Source organism: Anarhichas minor, unplaced genomic scaffold (assembly GCF_050575085.1).
Source record: "Anarhichas minor isolate MPS153535 unplaced genomic scaffold, ASM5057508v1 ptg000003l, whole genome shotgun sequence".
Lineage (NCBI taxonomy): Eukaryota > Metazoa > Chordata > Actinopteri > Perciformes > Anarhichadidae > Anarhichas > Anarhichas minor.
The window spans coordinates 17002752-17030373 of NW_027466449.1; the positions used below are offsets into that span (position 1 = coordinate 17002752).

A 27622-nucleotide genomic window follows, 5' to 3' on the forward strand; every position below is an offset into this window, starting at 1 on the left:
TGTTTATCACAGCAGGGGTTGTGTGACCAAGTCAGAAGGGTGGAGGGGGGTTGGGAGGAGGGAAGCGGAGCTTTTTTCTCAAGTGGTATACCTCCAGCAGAGCTCCCAGCCAGAGCTAGTGGGCCACGGGTGGGAGGACAGAGAAGAGCATATGGTATAAAGAGAGTCGAGGGTCCGTCAGAAAGAGAGACGGGCAGGTTTCAAAAACTGCGATTATAATAAACGTGGAATATTCGCATAACCGGGAAAGTCACCTTTGCATTACAGACTTCATCGCTGGCTTGTGTTTTCCGCCAATCATCGGTGAATTCAAGATGGCACAACTGATGAATTACTGGATGTGTTTGGTTGCTGTGACATCCACCGTGACCTCCAGCCATGCATTGAGAAGGTGAGAACTTTATTCCTTCGTACAGTACTGCGGTGAGGTTTTACTATACAGGAAAAAGATATGACGGCAACCAACAAAGAAAACAAAGACATGAAAACAAATGACTTTTATTTGCTCATTATTAAAGCTAATGTTTTCAGTATTGGCTTAACATGTGCTTTTGTTCATTTTTCTGGCTATGCGCTTGAGAGCAAAGCAGTCTGTGCTTTATTAAAGGTTCATTATCATACTGGGATGACGACCCGGCGTATGAAGGCTGACGTACAGCCTGATAAATTAAGTGCTATGGAATTCCTACAGACAAACGCAGGTCCTTTAGTTTGTGTCACCTGGAGTTCAATTATCTCGTTTGTCTGTATTGTTTCCAGAATCTCCCTGAAGAAGATGCCCTCTATCAGAGAGACACTGAGCCAGATGGGAGTTTCTGCAGAGCAGGTCTTGACTGAGTTGGCCCAGAAGAGCACAGACGACAACAACGGGACTGTTCCCACTCCTCTAACCAACTACTTGGACGTGAGACAATTTTGCACATTATATTTTTAAAGGAAGTTTATGTGTGTTGATGAAGGTCATGCATTTGGGAACAAATCCAAATGTACGGAGACAAAGGTAACTGAATTTGTTGTTTTAGTATTTTAGTGTCTTGAAGGCCAAAGCAGCCGTTCATCAAAGAGGCTTCAGCACATCTCCGAGAGTAAAACTGCAGGTCCAAATGACTTTGGATTGGAATGTTCTCTTTGTAGGAGTCATACTTATTCAATCTCGTACTTCGTGACTTCAAATTAAATTTGTATCTAACAGCACAAGGAAAAGAAAGTTTTCAAAGAGATAATTATATCCCCATCATAACAGCATAAGCCGGATTAGGAAAGTCAGAAATTGCTTCATTAGAAATGTATGTTTTTACTGTTTATCTCTCACAGACTCAGTACTTTGGGGAAATCAGTATCGGCTCTCCGGCCCAGATGTTCAACGTGGTGTTTGATACCGGCTCATCAAACCTGTGGGTGCCTTCGCAAAGCTGCTCACCTTTCTCCACTGCCTGTTGTAAGTGTCCACACACACAAACCAGAAAACAACATTTACTTAAAGGTGCTAAATTCGACATTCAGAGCATCAAAATAGCAGCAAGCAACTACTGTCTATGTAAAGATATAGTGGAGTAACGTCTACCTGAGCAGAGACGGAATTCACTCCCCCTCTGTGTGATGTTATCCGAGCTTCGTCGTTCTTTGTTGACATAGCCGGGCCGACCGCGCATGCTTTTAGTGCACATGAGCGTGCTGTTAGCTCTGTCAGCCCTTTTGCAGTAGTTTGCGCTGTTAACACCGTGAGCTGTTAGCACCGTGAGCTGTTAGCACCGTGAGCTCAGCAGTCGCCACGTTGAGAACCGCTGAGAGGCAACAGAAAAATGCTCTCAATTCTGCACCTTTAAAGCTGCAACTATCAATTAATTTTTTCAACAACAATGCCTCAAATGTCAATGCAACGACAATGTGTGTGAAAGGTAATGATGAACCTACAGAGAAATCACCTGAATCTGCAGCTCCCCGTGACATTTAAGGAGTGTATAGCAAGTGTGCTATTCCAGCAACTGTCTACAGCAACTTTACAGTTTTGGTTCACTCTCACCGCTCTTATAATAAATGTTTTGTTGTAACCGGCAGCTGTTTCCAACAAAAAAAACAACTGTATACTCAGCACCAAATAGACAGACACAGTTTGCGACTAAACGGTGAAAAAGGTGGAACAGCTAACAGATAAAGAGTCAGATATTTCCCTCAGGAGTTGGTGGAGACCAAAAAGGAGGATAAAAATTGGGCTCACATTTGGCATGTGAACCACGACTCCACATGAATGATAATGTTGCCTCAAACGTTTGCTAACAAGTTAGCCATATTAACTTGTTTACGCTGCCCCCAAGTGGGCAAAAAACTAAATCTGCTGTTACAGGATTAAACAAATTAAATGTATGTTGTTTTTTTCAAATACATGATATGTTGGAGAAAATATTTTGTTTGTTTCACGACTCAAATGCATTTTGAACTTTTAGTTACTCACAACAGGTACGATGCCTCCAAGTCTCGGACTTACATTGAGAACGGAACTGGGTTTTCCATCCAGTACGCCTCTGGAAATATCAGGGGATTTCTGAGCGAGGATGTGGTCGTGGTGAGTTCATAAATAATCTCCGGTTAAAAAGATGAAGGGGCTCTCTTCTCTACATAAATTGTTGCTTTAATATCCTCTCACGGGCTACACTTCCGACCTTTGATCCTCAGCTTGTTTATGCAGGTTGGTGGCATCCCGGTGGTGCAGGTGTTTGCTGAAGCGGCCTCTCTGTCGGCCATGCCTTTCATCTTCGCCAAATTCGACGGAGTCCTGGGGATGGGTTACCCCAACGTGGCCATCGATGGCATCACTCCCGTGTTTGACCGCATCATGTCTCAGCATGTCCTCAAGGAAGAGGTGTTCTCCATCTACTACAGCAGGTGGGTTGAGTCCACCGACCTCTTCTACCTGCTGTGTCGTTTGGTCCGGAGTCAGCTCTGCAGAGGAGAACATTATGTTGAGATTCAGAAGACTATTGGAACCTAATGGCAGAAAAAAATGATTTTTTTCCTACTTGCAGAAGTAATCATCATTAGTATGCTATTACCATATTCTAATATTATAAACGCTAATGAGCTTCTTTTTTTAAAATGTGAGTGAGACAAGAGGGTCTTTTGAGAAAGTAGTGCTTCATTTGTTATGGTGATATATGGGGAAAGGAAACAAGTTGGAGAAGAATGATGATGATAATGGGTTCCCTGGGAGTTTCTGGAGAACATTCACCAGAACGAGAGGTCATAGAACTAAACTATGGGAGAATGCAACCATAGATGGAAAACACTGAAAATCAGGGAAGACAAATGGCGTTAAAGGTGATTTATTTATGGTTTGCAGGGACCCAAAACACTCCCCAGGTGGAGAGCTGGTCCTCGGTGGCACCGACCCGAACTACTACACTGGAAACTTTAACTATATGGACACCAGAGAGACAGGCAAATGGGAAGTTACCATGAAGGGGTAAGACATTTGCTTCACACATTATACAGCGTGTGTGTGTGTGTGTGTGTGTGTGTGTGTGTGTGTGTGTGTGTGTGTGTGTGTGTGTGTGTGTGTGTGTGTGTGCACGCCCATTCAGAAACAATATGTCTTATGTTCCACCTCCTCCTTCATTCTTTCAGAGTTTCTGTGGGGATGGAGATGCATTTCTGTGCGGAGGGCTGCACAGCTGTGATCGACACCGGCTCCTCCTACATCACGGGCCCGGCCTCCTCGGTGTCGGCGCTGATGAAAGCTATCGGAGCACAGCTGGATGAAAGCGGAGTAATTCTTCACACACGCAACTTTGTCTCCCACAAAAACATTTGTCTGTCAAAAAAAAAAAAAAGACACAAAAAAAAGAAAAGATTAACGACCAGTTATTACCCTTCTGATCTGTGTTGTTCCTCAGTACAAAGTCAACTGTGACTCTGTCAAGGCGTTGCCCAGCGTCACTTTCCACCTGGGTGGCCAGGAATACTCCCTCACTCATGAGGATTACATCTTATGGGTAAGCAGGGGCATGAATACTGAATCATTTCTATAAAAACACAATTACTCAAGAGCTGTATACACAATTCTATGAACTCATTAATGTTGCTTTATCTATCTACTCCACTTCATTTCAGGTGGGAATATACTGTAGCTATGCATTTATCTCACAGCTGCAGATACTTTGTTATTAAATTGAAAAAAAAAACACATCAACTTGTAAAATATGTTTTTAACAGGCTACCACAGATGTGCTGGGATTTATGTGGGATTACGTCCTGACGAGAGGACATCATGTATGACACATTTTGCTGATAAAACTTTTGTAGTTTTTGAATGCAGGAGTTTTACTTGCAACGGATCGCAGTGTTGCTTCTTTGACTTGTGCAGAAAGCTCTGAGTGCTTCTTCGACCACGTGCTGTTTTAGTGGCTCATGATGAAACTATCTTCATTTTTTTCTTTGCGGCTCCAGCAATCCCAGATCGAAGGGGACGTCTGCATCGTCACCTTCAGGGGCTTGGATGTGCCGCCCCCTACAGGTCCCATCTGGATTTTGGGAGCCAACTTCATTGCCCGCTACTACACAGAGTTCGACCGCCGCAATAATCGGATAGGGTTTGCCACAGCAGTCTGACGGGAAGTCACACCCGCCATGTTTTCTGTTTCTCTATCCGTGCTGCCACCTACTCTTTCCCCGTGCCCTCCTCTCCATGATAAGCCGTGACCGGACCACATCTGTTTTGTTAAAATGTTCAACAAGAGTGCACATTAAAGATCATCAGCCTCCCATTTCTTGCAAATCCTGCTTTCTAAAATGTTGTACCAGTTGCACTGAACACCTTCTTACCTTTTTTTTGTTTATTATTATTATTTATAAGCATTTTCCAGCAAATGTGTGTTTGTGACCGCTGATAATTATCTACATCAACAGTGGAAATCCAAATCGTTGTGCTGACGTGACAAGAATAAACTTGTTTACTGGGGTTTAGATTTGACTCGAGCCGGACTTCATTAATGACATTGTTAATGGCATTGTTTTTCCTGAATGCCTTTTGCGAGCCACATGAAAGTCAAGTTGAAAACAGATTTTCTGCCCCATATTAAATCAGCCACGCCGGAGCCGCCACGGAAATGTTTGTCATTGTTTGTGTAAATGTCGTGCATATGCATTACTGTATTTAGCAAAAGACGGTCTATGCGGTGGGACTATCTTTAGTAACAAACGGTTACAGTAGGAGTGAGTGCCAGATATATATCGTCACAGTTCAACAAAATCATCCCTCTTCTAGTTTGTGCAGCTTGTGTTCCCTGACAATAAACTATTGTCTTCTTAACATTTATTTTCATCTTTATCACGTAGGAATCCTGTTTTTAGTATCAGAGTAAATTTTATTACTGACTCGACAAAGACAGTTAGTTCTGCTTACTTAGCAGACCGAAGAGACACAAAGATAACGAAACAATAAAACCACACTAATTCATCACATGCCCCTGTCAGATGTCTTTTTGTCTCATTTTCTCCTCTCGATTGCCGCGGTGATGCACCGGTGAGAGCGCTTCCTTGCTCTCACATCCATGAATTGTCTGCTTGAGATTTCATCTGTTGACAGTAGGCAGCGAGGTGGGGGTGGATATCTATGTGCTGGCATTTAATCAGGAGTACATTCAAACCACTAAAAAAAACTCTCTCCCATATGTCAACAGGGCTATTGGTGCTGGAAACAAACCACAACAACCACCACGTTTCACAACATATTATATATATTACGGCTGCCAAAGACTTGGTGGATAAATAAAAACAATCTTCATGTTGGAACGGTTGCAACGGGCTTCTTTCTGGAACAATTGCCGTGTCTCTCTTGACAAGATCCTAATCTATCAATCGGCTGTTTAACATCTTTTCATTGTTACATGTTGTACAACAGTTGGTAGTATTTATGTTACCATTACCATTTCAGGGAATATCATTAATCATCTGTAAAGTTTCAAATTTTTTTAAAGGCAAAGTGGTGGCTTTGTTTCTCCTCATCTGTCTCAAATCATCAGAAGGCTAACGTGACATACAATGCACATCACGTATCGAGTTCATACATTTGTGTGCCAAGAGTTCCATGAGAACATTTGTACCACTCTCGACATGAGCAACTTGTACCTATCGTCTCATCTAACTCTTGGCAAGAAAGTGAATTAACCCAATTCCGGAAAGGTCAAAGTATCAATTAAAGTGAAGCGGTTGGAGGCGCAGAGGGCCCTAAATTTAAAACCTGATCACACACACATGATCCCGAAACACTCCACAGGACAGACTTCAAGAGAATAGGCTAATTTAAAAGTGGAAGAAGATCAAAACCACCAATGTATTTTTCTGTTTCTCCATACTGCCTGGCCTCCCTTTGGTGTCTGCATCACTTCCAAGCCTATTAATTCCCACCGAAGATGTAGGTACATAAAAATGGCTCACGCGTGGTTAATTTGCAAAGTAAGTCGTAAGTACAGCTGTCAGTTAAATTCAGCACTTAATAGCTCTTTATTAAAGTAGTTATTCTGAGGGATCATATGTAGATGAGTGTTGTAGATGCAAATTGCCTCCAAGGGATAGTTTCTAAAACCAGAACAGATGTTATCAGCACCCAAGCTCCCACAAACGTGATTCGTCCAATTTTTCATTTGAATAATTCCCTAAGAGGAGGTGTTGTACAAAAAAACCTTCATTATCCAGTCAATCTGCTGCCCACAAACATCTCCTGAACCAGGACTGTGTATTTTGTCAAATAGCGGAGAGGTGGGAGGTCTTTAAAAAGGGCTGTCTGTCAGCTGCATCTCGGTTTGAACTCACTCTGTGCAGGAGGAGCACATCGGGCAATGCCTTTAAGAACAGCACCACATGACAAAGTGTCCAATTTTCTTAACGGCGAGATTTCTTTCTGTGGAGCGGAACTGAAGATATGAAAAGGATCTCTTTGCTTCAATGTGTGTGACAGAGGAGTCTGGTGTTTCCCATTGTCAAACACGTGCCAGATGACCGTCCTTGTGTCAACCCTGATTCAGAGCAAAGCTAAGGTAGGTGAGAACCTTTCTTTAATCACCGCCGCTCAAACAATACAGACAATGCAGGGAAAAGATTAGCGCGTGCTTTTGTAAGTCAGTGTAGGATTAAGTCATTTTCTGACCTACATATAGATATTATTGGCAGCATGGAGAGAGCAAATCATGTGACAGGTGACATTTGTATCATGTGCTTGCATTTACAATCACATTAATACTTTTATTAGATTACATTAATTTGATTATCATCAATCATGGGGGTTCCCAATAGCAGTCGGAGGCTGGCTTGATAGTCTTTCAGCTCACACGTAGCATCTCATTGTTTTAATCTTTTTTATCTTCTATGTTTTAAATGCCATTTTTACCAGATTATTGTTTTTAATCTGCTTTGATTGCTAAAACCAAGATGGAACACGGTTCTTTTCTTTCTTTACCTTCAGATCTCAATTGCATGCAGATTTTTGGCAAACTACTTTTTAATGTAAAAAAATAAATAATACATATATATATGAAATGTTATGTTTCTTAAATCAAAAACCTTAACAAGAGTTAAAGGGTGCAGCTCAGCATTGTATTAGGAACAGACAAACTGAATATGAAAGGAATACTTCTGGTCTCTGGCGGCTTTTAAAGAATTCTCTTTCGTGTCTTTAGCCGTGTCAGATGTTAATCAGGCAACGAATAAATCCTGTTTTATTGCTTTTTGTTTGATTCGATGCCGTCTGCCTCGACTGTTTGTTGCAGAGGCTGCAGCGAACTCGCAGGTTGAGTGAGTCAATGGGTTGTTTTTGAAAAAAGAATACCTTCCAGTGTAGTCATTTTGCCTGCAGTTTGAGGAACACGTGCTCGTCACCATGTTTCAATCTTCAATAGAAGGATTAAGTCCATCTGGACCCCATTTTTCTGTTAGAACTGCCAAAAAGGTGCTTGGTAACAGGCATCATCAAGAAGAGTCTCAAAGGGCATGCCTCCGTGGTAGAGGGCACTGTTTGACCGTAACTGTGATTTATCTATGTTCCTCTGAGGTCACTCAATCATCAGTCACTGGTAGCGCTGCATAATGCAGGAACTCCACCCGAAACCCGATACTTTAACCAAGAAGTCAAGAAGCATATTGTAGCACACAAATATTGGCCAGGGGTGGAAATAAATAGTTGTAACTGAAACAGAGCTGGTCATCTTGTTTACTTTGGACGGAAAGGCAGAAACTGCTCATATACATCTGCTTAACTGTTCTGGCACAATCAGGAGGACATTCCATTTAGGTTTACATTGAACTTGGTTTGCCTCGTAAAAATAAGAAAAGGCTTTTTACGAAGACAAGATGATAACAATTAGAGAGGGAAAAGTGAATCACAGTGAGAGAAACTACCACGTGGAGCACATTCATATTGAAATGGTTAAGTTCAGGATGCCTGGTAGAGTTGGTGGTTGAGAGCATTCCTCATTTTTCTGTTTTAGCATGCAAAATCTACTTGAGTATGCTTGTCAAGGAAGAGTATATTTGAATGATTGCACTTTGCGGCTGAGTAAATAACCATGCGTGTGTCAGATGTAAAGATAATGAGTGGTGGACATGAAGGTAATGTGTGGTTGTGTTAGTTGCAGGTAAAGTGTCTGTGTGTACTTATGTTCCTGAGCTTCCCCCTGACTATGGCTGAGGTACCTGGTCCATGCAGACACTCCATCACAAGGGAGCACCTGCTGACAGTCAGGCATCTGGTAGGTGTTGAAATATTAGAAACACATTTGTTGAATCAACATCAGAAACAATGTGGCGATGCCGCTGCGCGAGCTGGGCTGACACCCTCCACGTTGGTGTTTCTGCAGATGGACAACCAGTTGCGGAGCGGGTGCACGATAACCTACACATTCATAGAACGGAGAAGTTTGGTAAGGTAACTTTTGTGTTATGGGACTGTTTCCTTCCAAAGCCTTTGATTCAATTTCCAACTTTCCATTAACTCTATTATGCGTTTATTACAAGTTTATTACCTTGTGTTCTGTTTTCGCCACAGAGCAAGTGTTGCTTCGTGAAAGCTGCTTTACCCTGGATCCTGGAGCTCCTCACCACCCACTTCAAATACAGTCGGGGTTCAGTCAATGACGGCTACGTTCAGTCCCTGAGAGCGCTCATCCTCAACATCTACTCTCAGAAATGCGTGCCTCAGATAAATGAAGAGGTCGAGGTGAGTGCGTGTTTCTGGGTGCAGCCTGTAGCTCCAGACTGAAGGATTACATTTTCAGGAATGAAAAACATGAAGAAGAAATATTTGATGTGAGGAATATGCCCAGCGCGAGAAGATAAATCTGCGATACTTGTGAAAAAATGTTAAGTATGTTCCTGGGAATCTGCCGCAGGATAAGCCAGAGAGTTTTGAGATACTCTACAGAGGGTCCACCTCAGAGGCACTGCAGAGGGCCTCGGAGGTGCTGTCTGTTTACTGGGAGCTGGTGAAGACGAGCGATGCGCCGGTCGACTGGAGATGCCAGCAGGAATACACAGAAATCTTTGGCTCCACCACAGAGTATTACACAGAGTCACCCGCTCAACATTTTACAGGTGGGAATCTCTTCTGCAAAAATGAATGACGCAGATATGCGGAGCCTCTGGGATCACAGCGTTAGTGTCTTTTTCTACAGGCAGTTATGGTAGGAGCTCGGCGAAGGCCTCGCAGAGAAGACCGGTCAGAGACCTGTACATCCTCGGCTTCATCCTGGTCTCCATCTCTGGAGGACTGCTACTGACACTCACTCTCTACTGTCTCATCACACAAAAGGTACAATCACTTCTGTTTAGTTGATTTCTACATCACATGTGCTCTAATAAAGTTAAACCGTGCATTCCAGTCGCGTTGCACTCGAGCAGGCCATGGCAGCCTGCCTGTGCCCTCTGTGGCACTCCCTCTTGCAGAAGTACCAGCCCTCCCTCGCTGGTAAACACTGAGCACATTCAAATACGGACTGGACGTAACAGGGAAGAGTAGAAGGGCTATTTTGCAGCAGCACATGCACAAAAGTCTCCGAATGCAAATGAGTGCACTGTTTTGGCACCGTCAGCTATCATCTGAAAATAATAACAAATCAAAGCGGTGGTTTTCAATTGACTAACATCATTTATTAATACAAACAACTGAGGCAACACAATGGTAAAGAAGCCTTGGACACTCATGAAAGCCCTTGCATTTGCAGTATTACGAACTGAGTGTCTGTGGCAACTTTCCCAGGAAAGAATCAGAGGCGGCGACGTTGGATTTCTGGGAAGTGAGATCCAAAAACATACCAGCAATCAGCGCTAATCGCTACAAAGGCAAAGCAAGTTTGTTTATCTAGCGCCTTATTGTACACAGAGATCATTCAAAGTGCTTTACGGGCAATGAAGGAAAGAAAGGTAAAAGTATAGAATAACAAAAATGAAAGCACTGGACAGTTTTAAACCATCCATCCATCCATTGTCTTCCGTTTATCCGGGTTCGGGTCGCGCTGGCAGCAGGCCAAGCAGGCCAAGCAGGCTGACCCAGACTTCCCTCTCCCCCACAACATTTTCCAACTCTGGGGGATCTCGAGGCGTTCCAAGGCCAGCTGGGAGATGTAATCCCTCCAGCGTGTTCTGGGTCTTCCCCGGGGTCTCCTACCAGTTAGGCATGCCCGGAAAACCTCCAGTTTTAAACCAAATCACGATCCATTCACTCCGTTCCCCTTGCTTACACCTGGAACAATCATCATCATCCAATAGTTCTCATGCAATGGAAATGTCCACTGCTCCAGTAAATGGGACGGCCCTTAGATACGACTAGTTAGCCAGGCTCATAGAACCCTTTGGCCCGGCTACGAGCCAGAAGCTAACGATACGCTAGCCAGATTCAAAGTCAATAACATTGACGATTGAGAAACAGTAATTATAAGTTGACTGTTTAACAACAAGGCAAGCTTTGTATCCAGCACTGTCATTGTGCCAAAATCAATATTCATATGTTTTTACATAAGCAATGAGAGACCATGTGTACTGTCAGCCTGGAGGTGAGTAGCGATTGGAATGTGAGACGGTCGCTTATGGTCAGTAAGTCGGGCAGTGAAACTTACTTATTTTTCTTTCACTATAACATGTAGCCAGTGCATTCATTTAGAATAGTGAACAGTCAGTTTTACTGGAACCAAATAGTTTTCCATTATCAGGGAATTAATGGACATCTGCAGCCAATCAGTATTGAGCATTCACCCAGACCATGATATAAATCTGCAATATATTTTGTGCCCAGAACATCGAGTGACTTAGAGACAAAAAGGTCTTAAAAACAATTCTATATTTAACTGGAAGCCAGTGGAAAAGTGTTCTCTCTTTTTGGTGTTTGTTAGTGTTCTAGCAGCAGCAATTGAATTAAATGTCTGGATGCTGTTATTGGGAGGCCAGTAATGAGTAATGATCTTTTCCAAACCTTGCTTGCTTGTTTTTAAGATGCCAGAATGATGACTTTGTTACAGCTTTAATCTAAAATGTTAATCGTCATCAACGATTACACAAAGGCTTTTCTTGTGCGTTAGTTTTTATTTTTCTGGAACGAAGCTAAACACTAAGTGCCAGCCTTCCTTTTATGTTGCCAAAGAGAATCTTTTAAATGTATATGTGGTTTTCAATACATATTTGTCCTTCTTCATGGAGCCTGGGTAATAATAACATAATTCAATATTCAAACAAACTCCATTTCACCAAATGCTTATTTGCAGCAAGCAAGGCTTTTATGTCCAATTAAAAAGAGCTGAAGAAGACAATAAATCGAAAGCCCTGACACAGTATCAGCTGCAGTGTAGTACTGGTGAAAACTGTTTCTTGAATTATAACCTGCCATTTATTTACAAGGTGTTACACTCTGTGGTATTTTTCTTGAACACAGCTCCTCACAAGCTGTAAAGAAGTCATACGATCTGAGAATCTGGGAATGGTTTAGCCATTACAGAGGACCAGCCCTCCCTCCTGGCTGGTAAATACTAACCACAGCACAAGAAGGTGGAGACTGAACCTACTGAGAGCAGGGCTGCTATTCTGCAGCAGCATGTGTAAAAAAGTATGCATGTAGAAATGAGTGCATTTATGCTCTTTTTCCTCTTCGGGCCTTTCTGGCATCTGTTTCAAATAATAGTAAAATGGAGCGAGGCAAGGCGACTTCATTTCTATAGCCCATGTAATACACCAGGGAAGTTTAATGTGCTTTACAGGGTCATACAATACAGCAGGGTAGTAGCGTAGTAGTAGTAACGTCTCTGTGTAGTCAACAACTGTCAAATCAAATAAAGAAAGTACACATCAATTATATTTTAACAATTATTATTCTCAGTTTTCAAATTGAACTGGATGGATTATCAATAATACATAGAAATACATCAATAAATGTTCTTCTCATTTCAAGTAAAATAACAGCTGGATTAAAGAATAACTGACATAACAGAAAGCTTTTCAAAAATGTGCATCTTAAAATAAAGTAATTCATTTTAGAAACATTAATTTCACTGAATTGCCCTGCAGCTTTAAATTCAGTTCATTCAGGTGTGAAGTGATGCCAATCAAAACAGCCACAATATTATATTTTTCTCATCTTCTAAAAAGAGAAATCAGTGAGCATGGACTTTATCTGTGGTTATTAAACCACTTGTTTCAGCTCTATTCTCTCTGGTAACATCATCATTGGTCAGTGAATTAATGCGTTAGGATTCTGATCATATTGGACTCTTAGGTTTATTTTCTGTGTCTTCATTCAGATGTGAGTGGGTGCGTTTGCTCAAAAGAGTTGTGCTTTGTCTCGTAGTGTCGCTTCATTTACCGCTTTTAATAATCGTCACGGTCTCTGAACATGTGAGACACACTGGTATTAAACTGTCCGTGTGAAGAATGAACCTATAAGAGTTCATTCTTGGTTAAAGACTCTGGTCTCTCTGACCACTGTTCTCTCCTTGGAGAACGTTATGTGAACTTCTCTGACTCACGTATTATTCTCCTGCTCTTCCTTCTCTTTCCTCGTGTCTCCCCCGGTGTGTGTACATCTCACTCCAGTCAGGAAAAGTGTCAGAATACTCATATTTGATTGGATGAGCTGCATCACGTGATGTGATTTACAACGCATTGGTCGGTGTGTTTCCTGCACCGCTGAACAAGTGCCGTAAAGGCTGAAAAAGCTGCGCCGGTTAAAATAGAAGCGCCCTGTCAAAATAAAATCGATTTTAGGTCCTGGGTCCGGATACAACGGCGTCTGGGTCCGGATCCGGACCGCGGTCCGCCAATTGGCGACCCCTGCAATACAGCAAAGGCTAAAGATTTGCAATTTTAAAAGTGCAAAAGTACAGACAAGTGATACAAATATTTAAAAGTAAACGAATGCAGTGAAAATGAAAAGACACAAGAACACAGAAATATATGCACAATTAATGATACTAGAACAAAATTTAAACCGGAAAAGTTATCTACACCAGGTGTGTCTGCAACGACCACTGCTGTAATGTTTGATTGAATAAATACAACCCGCAATTTTATGGTTAATTAAAAAAAAAAAAAAAACGCTTTTATTTACACGTCAATTTTGTTTGACAATACGCGAGGTAGATGCCCAGTAAAGAGGCACTGTGCCCAGCAGCTGGGGAGCAAGTGTCAGGAACCTCTTTGGCTTTTTCGGAGAATGTTTGCAGTGTTTATTCATGGTAAAAACCTTTAACTTACACTGTGCACTTACTGTTACTGTCACTGCCAATCTTTCCCTCTGCACCAATCGGAAAACACCTGTCTGCCCTGAGCGGCCCTTCTCTCTCCCCTTCAACCACACCCTGACCACGCACACACACCTAACACACACTGAGTTATTGAGCCACGACGATATGCATCAGTGGAGTGGAAAATAAGTCAGGGATACCACTGGACTTAGCTAAGCGTGCAGAAGCGTGAGAGAAACAATTCCTAGTCTCTAGAAGAAACAACATTCCAAACTGAAGCAGTTGTTGGTCAGATCCGTTATTCCAGGTCTGTGATAACAGAATGCTGCTTCGCTGTGTTTTGGTCCAACTCTTGTGACAACCAGAAGGCTATAGGCTTAAATGTCCTAAGAGTTCTATAGGGGGCTCACAGGCACGAGCGTGATCATAGATGTATTTGGGCCCAGAGACACAGAGGGATCTATAAACCAGCTGCAAGATAAAGTAAATTCTGGGAGTGGCTGGTAGCCAGTGAAAGGATTGTAGAACTGGTGTAATGTGGTCGTGTTCTTTTTCTGGTTTTCTGGTATTCTGGCAGCGGCGTTCGGAATAAATAGGAGTTGCTGAGAGTTTTTATTGATGTGAACAGACCATTGCAATCGTCCAAATCTACTGGAGATAAAGGGCGTGGGTAAGCTTTTCTACATCTTGCTTGCACATTATTCCTCTTGCTCCTGCAATATTTCTTTAGATGGTAGCAAGCAGACCAAGTGATTGATTTGATGTGACGTTTGAAGTTTAAATCGAAGGCCGAGGTAATGATGATTTTTATTATGAGAGACAGGGAGTTTAGGTCAGAGACGATATTGTGTCTCTCTTTCTTTGTTTACTTTGAAAGTTAAATAAACTACATTGTATTGATCCTTGTGGCAAAATCTGCTTCTGGACCAGATATATATATATATAAGCAATGGGCAGCCACAGCTTGCGGACTCATTTTTAATTCTTTTGGTATTGCTACTGGCTAACATGCATGTGTTGTGGTGTGGGATGTAACTGCAGTACCTACAAGAACATGCAAACTGCACACAGGAAGGCACCAGTGGCTTATGGTGGATTTCAATTCACATTACACCAGAACTGTAGGGAAGCTTTGATGAGACACTTTCTTTTTGGTGAATTAATGACAAACACATGGCTCCAAAAATAGACTCCGCAAACTCTGCAGTTTATTAAATTACACGAGGAAGGGGGAAGAGATACATTCACATCCGACTGAGCTTTTAACAGCCAATTAACAAGACTAGAGCGCTTGACAGAGGAGGGGGATTGACTGTCATTCTTAGTATTGATTGTCCTTATTTGACTCACTGCATGCAGTGACATAATACACGCAGCAGTAGGAGAGATGATGCAATGGCAGTGAATGCACAGACATTGCAGGCAGCGGGGGAAGGACCCAAATGCAGACCAGGCAGGCATATGTGCACAGTAAATGAGTTCCTTTTAGAAGAACTTGTCCAAAAGCAGGCAGGTATACGGGCGGGTGTAGGCCACACGCAAACTGAACTCCACGTAACAGGAAAGATGAACCGACAAAAAACAAAGGAACAGAAAAGCTATAAATAGGGACTGACTGAGTGGGGAAAGTGGGAACAGGTGAGCAGGCGGTGAGGCGACTGCAGGGCTGACAAGAGATGAGACAGGTGAAAGTAATCAGAGCGGGGGGGCAGACAATCGTCACACAAAGAGCGAACTCACAGAACAAAATCAGGAAAACACTAAACCGGAATGAATGACATGAAACACAAATCCCAAAATCCTCTACAGATCTAGACAAGATGCAACATAATCCAATCTTCCCTTTAGTCAGAGGGCGTGAAGCCAGACTGTGACAAATAGGCCCATTTCACGGACCAGGGCTCACTGGAACGGCTGTGACCTGCCCTGTCTTCTAAAAATGACCTTCCCCTATGTTTTTCAAGGAAATAGTATTTTGTCATGCATTGCATTTGCTTTTGATTAAACACAAATATACATTTTAAAGGAGCAGTGTGTAGGATTAAGAAAGGGAACATAGGCCCAATCCCGATCTCCACCCTGACGGACTCACGGACTTTGAGGCGCGCTCCCACAAAGTCTGTGAGGGTTTATTTCTGTCCCACTGTCAAATCATTGAGTGTTTGAGGGCTGTCTGGCAGACCTTTTGAGCCCTTTATGAACACGCTCTGTAAATCAGCATTAGATGCTGACTTAGCCTAATGGAATTACCCACAAATCATTGCAATGGGATGTTAAACACGGGGTAACCATGTGGACGCATGGAGACGAAAAAAAATGGTAAACAAAGAGGACGGCACACGTGTGTTCAGCCTGGAGTATTAGATTTACTCAGAAACATTAAGGGTTAAAGATGGAACCAAAAAAACCTTGAAATCAGAGGATATTTATTTATTTATTCATCAAATACTTGATTTAGTCATTTAAGCTGTTTTGACAAAAACGAGTAAATAGATTATATGAGATTACCTCTCATTTTGTGAGGAAAGAGCCTGAAGACTTTAAAATCACGGAGTATAAAGTATAAAATAATTTTTTGTCGTCATACTAACTTGATATGTTGCAGCAAAGTGCTGTCCCATTCCTATTTACACCATTTCAAGCCCTCACAGTCTCTCACACCCAACCACTTACCAGGTGACGTCAGTAAGTCCTTGAGGGTTCAGGGTTTTCATTAGTGTGTAATCATCTTTATATCTGGAGCCGGTGCTCCTCGCGGAGTCAGTCATGTTGCACCACCATGTTTCTACAGAAGCCCAGATTGGACAAACCAAACACTGGCTGTAGCGAGGGACTTTTTTTGTTACTTCAAGGCCACCGTAGTTCTCTACACGCTTGGAAAGAGAAGGATGAGCGGAGGGGTGTTCAGTTGGTTGCAATCTGCAGCCGCACCACTAGGTGCCACTAAACCGTACACATTTCTGCCGATAATGAGTCCACGGAAGTCCATGTAGGGAAGAGGTCTGAGAGGTGATCGGTTAAAAAAGCACAAGACTTTCACCCAGGAGACTGTTTTTTGAGTCTCGAGTGAACCAAATACTTTTGCTGGTAAAATATAACCGAGTACATTTTTTGCGTGTTTGTTTTGTTTCATCGATTGGACCTAACCAAGTAGTTTCGTAGGTTTTGTTCTGTTTTGTTTAAATTTAAGAAAGTTAACCACATGTTTCAAACTGCGAACGTAATCCAGGAGAAAACGCCTTTAGTGCAGTTTGGTTGAATGGAAACAACAGCATTTATGTGTCAAACTAAATAGAATGGGATCATAATTACTTTGATCAGTTACACCTATGTTCACTCTGCTGTGGCGTGTCAAAGTGGCTGCTGTAAAATGGGCCTTTTGCAATAAAGGGCTTGATGTATTTTTTAACTCTCCACTTGTGGAACCTTTGTCTTCGTCTGTAGCCATTGTCTTCTCCTTTTGCCGCTCACTTCATGTCCTCTCTCGCCTGCTGTTCACCACAGTGCGTGGGTATCTGTTGCCCTGCCAATCCTAAACTTGAAGCGCTGAACCCTCTCTGACTTTAATTAACATCACCCGTGTGTTCAGTGTTGAGAACAGAAAGATGCAAGGGCTTAAAATGCTGCATGAGGAAGTGGACAGCATCGGCAATGACCCATCACTTGGGACAGATGCATTTCTGTTTCAGACTATTGGGTATGAAACAACTATCCTCATGTTTGAGTCAGTTGTATTTATTTAAGAAGCCTGGGTTTGGAGATATGCTACGTTAACTTTATTAGCTGGTATAATGGTTCTCAGCTGAATCAGCTGTGTGATCACAGTTTACAGCTGGTCTATTATGTTTTCCCAGGATACTTGCAAAAAGCAAGGGGCAACCTCGGGGTCTGGACAGTGACGCCAATGCTGAAATTTTTGGTCTTTTTTGACCTCTCGTGTCACTTCTGGTTGCAAAAAAACAATATAGCAACGGCCAAAGTGCTGCACCTGAAGCTTCAAAACCGTAGTCCACAAACCAATGTTTGACATCACGGCGATTAAGTCCAATAGGAGCACAGTGGTTTGCACCCTACAGCAGGAGGGTTAACGCCGGCTTGGAGTTTGCGTGTTCTCCCCGTGTCAGCGTGGGTTTAAAGACACGCCGCTCAGGTTAATTGTTGACTCTAACTTGACTGAAGGTGTGATTGTGAACAGCTTACAGCCCTGAGATAATCTGGTGATCTAAACGCCGGTATCCTGCCTCTCCCCCAATGTCAGCTGGGATCAGCTCCGGTTAGCAGAGCCCAGCGGTTGCAGATAACGGATGGATGTGCGAAAACAAATCCGCCCAAGTCAAGTACTCCATTTACTTTAACGTATCACTGCAAAGATGGTCAAACACTTGTATAGGTTGAAACAAGATGAGTGACAGCTGTGAGAGTTTACAGCTTGGCTGTACACTTTCTGTGTCACATGCAAGCTCTGTCCACATGCCCACCTTCAGGGCAATGTGGTAGTGCTAAAATCAAAGCTTCACTGGAAGGACGCCTATAACTGCTTTAAGGTCACAATAGGAGCCAAACACATGTTTCTTTTTAATACTCAAAACATCTGGAATTCCCATCACTAGTGCAGTTTCCCAGCATTGAGAATTGAAAACCGTGCAGATAACGTTTACATTTATTTCTCTCTTTTTTATTTTACCTTTCTGTCATTATTATTTGTTTTTGCTTCATTTCAATCCTATATTTATTTTATACGCTGATTATTGTATATATATAAGTGCCTTTGCAACTCTTTTTTCTTGATATTTATATTGTACTCCCTTATTATTAATGTTTCCATATTAATAATATCTCAACCTCTAAGCCAGAGGTTGAGATGGGCATAAGCATAAGCATTCATTGACTGTGAAGAGCTCAGCTGCTGCACACTTTAAAGGTACCTAAAAAAGATTGTTTCCTCAGTGAAGGAGAATAACGCTGTGCTTGGAATCACATCAGTGGATTTCAATAATAACAGCCTTGCTTGGTGGATAATGAAATATTGAACCACCCATAAAAGTGTTTCTGCTTCCAGCAGCATCGCCCTGTCATTTTGTGTTCTCAGCATGTTCCAACTGTGACAAATTTCAGCCAAAATACAGTTTATTACGTCTCAATCTTCACACACAACCCAGTCATAAGTCAGAACTCTAGCTTTTTGTTTGTAAAATATTTTATTTATTTAAAGTTCAAGAAATGTATTTAGTGAATACTTGTTTTACGAAAGTATTTCCTTTCCAAAACAGATAACTCACAACCCTCACAGATCAAGATCATATACGAACTCAAGGTAAGAACAACTCATTCAGTTCAAAATGACCACTCTTTCCATGTTCATTGAAGTCATCCTAATGCATTCCTTCGTCATCTGGACCCACACAGAGACCAACAGGATATGGAGATGGAGCCACAATAATGTGAGTATCGTTCCCGCTACAGCAGCTGGAGCTGGCGCATGATTAACAACTGTGTCAACGTCAGTGACTGCAGTGCACATCCATCGTCACATTCTTTGTATTTTCAGTAATTCTGTCGCTCCGCGGGCAGCAGAGAGCACATCGCCGCAGCAGCAGACGGAGCCCTCGACAAGCTGCACATTCGTTCCATCGTGAACAAGTTTTCATATCTGTGTTGTTTTTTTGTAATGTACCACGCTCACTGTTTTAATCAGAAGCTTTGACTGAGAGCAAAGATGGGCCTCATTCTGAATAATATGGTACGTATGATGTTTGTGCGTTATGTATTGCAGATATCTTTTCCACTAAAAAAAAAAGTTATATTTTTACACTAGTTATGTATGTTGAACCGTGTGTGTCCATTTGCTACCACTTAACCAACTGTTTGTTATATTGTTTGCCAAACATTTCCACAAGTTATTTATTAGTTTGACTCTATTCAACCACTGTATTGATAATAAAGCTTCCATCGATATCAAATCCAAAATATAAATCTCTCTCCAGCTTTCCAGCTACCGGTACATTCATATACGAGCACAATGAGGTTACATCTAAAGAGCAGATCCGACCTCGTTAAAGGATTTGGGCTCCCTAATTGCCCACATCCTGTTTGACTTAACACTTTACGATGAGTCAAAACTCTTTCAAAATGTCTTTTCCTGCTGTCTCCATGCGGTCTTCATGCGGCCAACTTCTGAAAGTTATGACCAATGATAACAAAACAGTATTGTTTCAGAAGATGAATATTCTGTTAATGCTAAAACACACGGAGCTGTTTTTACAGAGATTCTATACCGATACATACACACCGGTCGAAGGATGTGTCGTAACTGCACAGGGCGTCACAGCAAGAGCTGGTGGGAATAACGCAGTAAGACCTACTCGTACATGCTGCACATACCGCATGGTAGTAGCAAATAACAGGATAATACCGTTATTTATTGTTAGAATAACAAATTGCACAAAGAACTTGGTGAGAGATCTTTAAAATTAACAGGAATTATAATTTAACTGTCCTTTTAAATGCAAATTGGTCAAAACTTAAACAGGAATTATAAAATTCCACTTTTTTCATGTTATGCATTATGTAAATGTATAATGTATTTAGTTTAACATCTAAGTGAGTGCAATAGATGCAGCTATTTGAGACAGCAGGGGTTAGAATGATAAATTGCATAACATCTTGAGTTTGACAAGAGTTGGACAACTCCCCATCCTCTGAAGTGCATGAGTGGAGAACCACATCCGTTAATCCTGTCGAAAGAATCCCACGAGTGCGTGAGTGCTGGCCTCTGTTTTGTTTTTAGAGAGTCTGTGTAGGAAGTGAAGGAGTGAGAAAACAACCGGTGCAGAACCGCTTGTTGTTAAATAATCATCTATAAATCATTGTATTTCACACGCCACCGCTTATCAGTGTGCAAATCACTGTTGCGTTGGCAGTGCTCCATTTCACAATCAAAGACTTTACTTCAGCACAAAACAAGAAAAATATTTCTGTAATGAGATTAGGTGCCTTTCTGCAGAGGATTAAAAGCAGCTGTGCAAGATGTCTAGGCAAGTTGTCTTCAACAATAACAAAGAAGGAACTGCCTAAGACCGGTCCGTCAAGAGGGCTGCCGCCCTTCTTCCCTTCTTCCCTTCTTCCCTCACCCAATCTCCTTCTTTCACCTTCAAATTAGAGAGAACAGAACATGTTGTTGCTTCAGAAAGTATATAACTGACAAAAGTTAGGGGCACAAATAACTCTGGAAACGGATTAATTCATTTTTTCTCAGATGTAGTAAAAGATACAAAGATGACAAAAATGTATGATTCATAGCTTTCACATCCGAATCCTGACATCAGCTGACTGACTGTCAAGTTCACATTTGTCTTTGATGAACAGAGCAGTACACGTTGGCTCAAACAACCAGTTACAGTTATTAGATACAGTTATTACAGTCTTGAGACCAATATATGATTATCTTATATGATTACCTTATATGTAATTCAGAGGCTCATTTGAGGAGGAATACATGTTTTTCACCTTTTTGTAAACACTTGATCATACAACTTTAAATGTTGATGGAAAAACATTGTATAAATGTAACAGTTCAGTTAGTGATGACATGATATGATGGTGTGGCCAAATATCAACACTGTAATGAAAATCAGTGCTGCTCAACCTGCTGTTTTATCACCTTTGTGCCACATGGTGGAAACAAAGACTGACTCTCACACTGATGACAGGAAGTTTTATACAGGTCATATTTTGCCAGACAGGGCGCAAGCAGACCTTGTTTGCACCGTTTAAATCATATTTATGTGTAATTTTATTCTTGCCAGGATACTACAACGACAATGTAAAAAGGATTAAGCCCTTTCCCATTGGTCATCTGGATACGTGATTATACAGCTCGGGTATTTGTTGACTAATACTGGAACTGTTTAATCATTCTGAACAACAATAGTAGCTCTCACAACAGTTTCACTACACGTTATCTCAAACGTGTTTTGACGGAGTGGACTATGGCATAATGTATGGTAAATACTGTATGGTAAATACTGTCTCGTGCCAGACAGTGACTAACTGTGAATGGGTGGGTATTTTCTTTTAATATCCGTTCGGCTCTGAGCAGGCACCTCTTGTCACCAATATCCCTGATACTCAGTAGATGGGTACCTTTGATGTGCTGGACAGTTTTAATCCCCTGTAAGCCCTCCTGTCCTATGCCGTGCACATCTCATGCCAGTTTGTAATGTTTCCAGTCAGGGCACTTTGCTGGGATTTTTGTTCTTCCTAAGTTCCCTTGAGAAATAAAGACGTCTTTGTTCCTTTTTAAGAATGGATTTCACTATACAGATGATGTGGACTGTCACCAAAATAATGTGCTACCGTAAAACATATTTGTGTGTTTTCTGAGAGTGGTGATTTTTTCAAATATTTGAATGTATGTACACAAATACAATACAGATGCATAACATCATTTAGGCCAGGGGTTCTCAACTTTTTTCAGTTAAAGTGGCAATCTTGAAGAATTACATTTAAATAAATGTTTATATATTTGCAGTATTGTGAAGAAGGTGTTTGTGGTGACATTCCTGGGGGGAAAAACATGCTGTATTCAATGTTTTTCTTCATTGCATATACACACAAAAACTGAACTATGCACACAATTCTGAAAACTTGAAGGACATGTATCAACAATAACTTCAAGCACGTCCGCATTGGCTTCACTTTATAAAACCGCAGGTTGCCGCCCGGTTAACATGCATCAACTCAAAGGAACGTATTCTGTGAGAGAATCGGTCGGCCCATCACAGCGGTCTTTGAGCTCGAGGATATGGGTGAGTTGTCCCTTGAACAAGTGGGCTGATGGTGCAGTGTTTGGTGTGCGTGATGACGTCATCCAGAAGAGACCTGGTGTAGATGGATTGGTGAATACGAGGAGCTGATATGAGAGCGTTGGAACTACTGCTTTGTTTTCTGTTCTTAGAAATGTAAGTCCTTTATCTTTTAACGTCTTTGCGGGTGGCTACGGCCCAATTGGAATTTCTTGATTAAGGCCAGAGATGCGGTGTACAGCGTAGTAGAGATTTTAACTGTCTGTTTCAATATCTGTCAACAGCAGTATGCTAGCTAACGTTAGCCCCAAGGGCTAGATCTTTTACCGTTGCTCTTTCATTGGCTATTATGGTACCGCTTGGGAATTACTGATGTTATCATCCAGATTTTAACTCCGAAATATCAAACATGTTTGTTACTATTGGGGGGCCCGATGAGGCTAGGGAGGTTTAAGACTGGATCTGTTACCCCCACACATTACCTGATAATTTGGGCTAAATATTGATACCGACCAAGGCCCTGGACCGGAATTCCCCTTCCGATTGTCGCGGAGGGTGAATCGGGGTTAAATTGGCGCAAAAGCTTTAGGCCCTGTTCTAAAATTCTATTGGTCACCTTCCCAAATAAATTAGGAAAAAAACATAATTTACTAAATGAACATCATGCTGTATTGAAGAAGACTTGAAACTAGAGATTGAGACCATAAACTCATGTTTACAATGTTTACTGAGGTAATAAATCAAGAGAGAAGTAGAGTCATTTTCTCATAGACTTCTATACAACCAGAGGAGTCGCCCCCTGGTGGACACTAGAGAGAATGCAGCTTTAAGGCATTTTTAGCATTGGCTTCACTTTGCAGAACCGGAGATTGACGCCTGGCCTCTACCTGATGATGTGACGTTTATTTTTACGCTTTTTGTCAATGTGAATTCTTGAGCACATTTAGATAGCTTTTTTAATTAAAATCAGTTCATTTAACTATCGTTGGGCGCGGTGCAACAAACCAAACTCTCCAAGAACTACAGAAAATATGTTGTTACGTGTTAGAATGTTGAGCTTCCATGTAATAAATAAGACATCTAGAAACAACGTGGGTGAACTGGTGCATGTCTGAACAATTCAAACCCACACAAGCAACATTAAATCCTTGAATACATTTAGGATCACTACTTTACCTTTATATTACATTTCATAGTAACAGAGAAGTGTCCATACCTTTGATCTTATTGGCATGTAAATAAAGGTTCTCCAGGTTCCTACTGACAACGGGGATCTTCTCCAGTTTATTGAAAGAAAGGTCAAGCTCAACCAGCGTGCTGATGTTGAAGACATTGGATGGAAGTCCTTTATCTGTCAGCTTGTTATGAGCCAAGCGGACAAACTGCAGATTGGGATTCATGGTGAGAAAGCCCGTCGGCACACTCTCTATGTTGTTAAACTCCAGGTAGAGCTGCTGCAGACTCTCAGGGAGGTTGCCAGGGATTTCCCTCAGCCGGTTTTTCTTCAAATCTAGCAGGGTCAGAGACTTCAGGTCCTTGAACACACCTCCAACGTCCTCTAGGACATTCGCTCGGAGCTGAAGGGTGGCGAGGTTGACCATCCCCTCAAACGAGTTGGAGAGGACTTTCGAGATGGTGTTGTGCCCAAGTCGCAGGTCTGTGATGGACTTCGGCAAGTTGGGGGGCACACGTGTGAGCTCATTGTGATCCAAGAGGAGCCGGTCCAGGTGCTTGAGCTTGCTAAAGACGCTCTCGCTGATCTTGTCTGAGTTCAGCTGGTTGTGAAACAGCACGACCCAGACCAAGTTGGTGGCGTTGTCAAACACCCCATCCTGGATGCCCGTGATCTGGTTGCGCTGCAGGTAGACGTACTTAATGTGCGAGGGGACGTGGGGGACGTGCCAGAGGTTGCGGCTGTGACAGTACATAGCCGTAGGGAAGCTTGAGGGGCAATCGCACTCCAGGGGGCAATCCACATCCTCGGCCCGCCAGCCGGCGTGCTGCCGCCGCCCACGCAGATGGGACAGCCACTGGAGCTGGCTGTAATGCTAGCTGATGCTCAGATCCACTACTCCCATAGCGAGGAGGAACATCACGGTCCACATGATCCCTGCAGAAAAAGTAAAAGTACTAATACTGAATTATGCTCATTTAAGACGGATCTACTTCTCTCTGCTCCACTTTTTAAATGTACAGCAGGTACAATATACCTACCGGTTGGTTGGTCAGACGCGATGCCTCCTCTCTTCCTCACGTCGCCTGTGTTTTTCTCCGACTGAGTGGAATATGTTGCTGGTATAGAATAAATACCCCCACTCTCATTAGACGACATACTGTACATTCATGGAAAACCTACACTGCAATCTGCTTTTTAACGGCCTTGTTTTCCCTCACCTTGTCATGCCTTATCATTACGACAGCCACTCTTAAGTCTGGCTTGCTGTTTATTGCAGCAGCGTGGAGGTTATGGAGGGGGGGGGGGGGGGGCTTATGGTATAGACAATTTAACAAACCAGACACTGTAACTGGCTCTACATTTCTTCTCATATAAAACAATTCCGCTTAGTTAAAACCTGACTCTGAAGTTGCAGCATGCTTTTGTCCATTATTCACTGGATGTTTGAACATGAACAAAGTATGACAAGCTCTGTCATTTGTCCACAATCATCCTTCGTAAACATATTTTTCCTTCTGCCTCTTGTCCTGGTACTCACTATACTTTTGACAATTACAGTGTTCAAACTGTGCAGAAAGTAAAGGTATGTTTTTTTGCTGGCGCCTGCAGAGAGGAGATGTCCTTCCCCTCTGATTTGAAAATAGTCGTTCATTACAACTTTCTGTCATCACGTGATTGACCTTAATCACCAAATAATTACATGAGTGGACCTGAGGATACACAGATGGCACTGTTTTGCACAAAGGCCTTGGCAGGATTTCAGTTACAGCACAACACTCTTTGACCAAAAACTACCCTTAATCAAACCAGTAGATGCAATTTTGTTTCCCGATCTTAGATGATATTTAAGAAGCCAGACATGCCCTTCTGTGGTACTGTATCCTTCCTCACAAATGTATCCGAAGTAGCAGTAATCGGAAGAGAAATGAAAATGTTTCCAGGAAAACAATGTCCCTTTAAAGTCGGATGTATCATTCAGTTATGATCAAACAATGTTTAAATCTCCCTATTATCCACAGGTATAAATATCGTTTTTCTGACAGGACAGCTTTGCGTTCAGTCTGTGTGTGTGTGTGTGTGTGTGTGTGTCTCTATGAGTGCACCACAAAGACAGTCTGAATGAAAACAGGATACAAAAGCTGGAAATATTGTCTTATAATTGAAGCAACATGTTTAATTCAAAACATTCGGTGTGGGTGTCATATATTCACGGATCCAACTAAAGCCTCAAAAGCCTACATAATTCCAATTATATGACTACAGACAATAAACGTTTAACCCAGAGGAATTCTGCTGTTGTGGGTTGTAGCGTAAGGTAAAACCAGAACCAGAAGAATGGATTTCTCGGAAAACTATAAATGGAGTTGACTGTATTCATAAAAATATATGATGCTTTTAAAAGTATTTGGGTATTTGTTACTTGGGAATGAAAAGATCAAAGAGCATTTCTTCAGGAAAATACTGGGGCTTAACATAATTAAGGCAGCGGTTCTCTGCCTTTTGTAACTTGAGGCTCACTTCTCGGATTGGTCAAAAAATTTCCAAGGACCCCTTTCCAAAATAAATGAGGAAAAAACAACATGGCAAAAAAAGGAGAGAAAATAAATATGTGTTATGCCACAGTCAGCTGTATTGACCAAAATAAATATTCATGCATAATATATATCTATATATTTCTTCACAAACAGTTGGATGGACTGCCATAAAGCTTGCTTCATATCAAGCGTGTCACTTCATCGTCATCACTTTCACAACAAGAGCATGGTAACATTTTTATCAATTTTAAGATGCTTTCTGCGTTCTTTTATTAACATACAAATATAATTAAGAGATTTTGCAATCAAGAACTTACATTACCAGTGTTTTAACAGAGGCGTCTGTGTTGCAATGAGGTTGATTCAACCTTGCAATGAGTTTCTTTTTCACATAAATTTGTGTCTTTAATCTTTAATCTCTTCACTTTATAATCTCAGAAAAAATACAAGTTTTGTTCTTGTAAATTTTGTGAGTATAACACTTAAATCTCAGAGAATATCTGAGTCTTCTCTCTGAAATTTTGCTGTAATTTGATTTGATTTGCATTTACATGCCAGAAAAAACTTCCTTTAATTGAGCTGCTGGACATTTATTTGACTTCATGCCAACAGTGAACTGCTAACTGGTCAAACAACACGCAAAACCACAAAGAATATCAAAAGATTTAATCCAGAGCAAAAGACAGACAATAGTGACATTTTCCACCTCCTGTCGCCCTCTAAAAGTCTACTGTCCACTTTTATTTATTTAAGTTACTGCTTTAATGCTAAACAAGCTACAAGACTCAGTTTCTGTCTCATGAGCACAGCAAGCTTGATAATCGCTACATATGGTCAACACGTTTTAGATACTGCACACCCACAATTAGAAATACTTCACCATCAGCATCACAAACACAAGATGAGGTTCTGGTAATAGTCATTCAATTGACAAAATGAATCGATGCGAGCAAACTATCTCAACAACGCCCTCGAGGCAAAAACAAGTCTTTCTCAACGGTTTCTTATGCTGAGAACAGAAAAACTCAAAGAGGCAGAAAACACTTCAGTTGATGCCAAACAAACATGAACCTTAAACTAATAAAAATACAGCAGATTTCTGTTTCCTCTTTGAGAGGATTTATGAATAAGCATTGATGCACACACAGAATACTTTTCAATGCATAGAAAGTCCTTAAAGCACATTTATAAAAACGCTTATCGATGCTTTATAAGTTTTAAAATAACAATTTAAGGTAAACAGAAATAAATTAAAACCGTTCAAAATATGCTATAAAGGTATTAGAGCCACTTGACAATGCAAAACATCCCTAAAGTTCGCCTTGAAAGCTTGTTTCCCAACTAATTGTTGTGCATGTGTGTGTGAAACTGAATACCTCTCACACAGGCTGTACT

The 27622-nt window shown here is 41.6% G+C and overlaps 3 protein-coding genes across 3 annotated transcripts; 2 read left to right on the forward strand and 1 right to left on the reverse strand.

Moving 5' to 3' along the window:
* The first annotated feature begins 314 nt into the window (after positions 1-314).
* Positions 315-4605, forward strand: ren (renin). The gene is made up of 9 exons (XM_076092239.1): positions 315-391; positions 760-904; positions 1315-1438; positions 2445-2563; positions 2687-2883; positions 3338-3460; positions 3622-3763; positions 3891-3989; positions 4444-4605. Exons 1-9 carry the CDS (start codon positions 315-317, stop codon positions 4603-4605), a joined length of 1188 nt encoding a protein of 395 aa, XP_075948354.1.
* Positions 4606-6989: 2384 nt separating this feature from the next.
* Positions 6990-19152, forward strand: csf1b (colony stimulating factor 1b (macrophage)). The gene is made up of 8 exons (XM_076092250.1): positions 6990-7031; positions 8619-8738; positions 8847-8909; positions 9035-9205; positions 9378-9579; positions 9660-9796; positions 18983-19026; positions 19119-19152. Exons 1-8 carry the CDS (start codon positions 6990-6992, stop codon positions 19150-19152), a joined length of 813 nt encoding a protein of 270 aa, XP_075948365.1.
* Positions 19153-23706: 4554 nt separating this feature from the next.
* Positions 23707-24621, reverse strand: fmodb (fibromodulin b). Its single transcript, XM_076090354.1, is given in 1 exon segment — positions 23707-24621. A coding segment is annotated over 1 exon segment (915 nt).
* Between the last annotated feature and the right edge of the window lie 3001 nt (positions 24622-27622).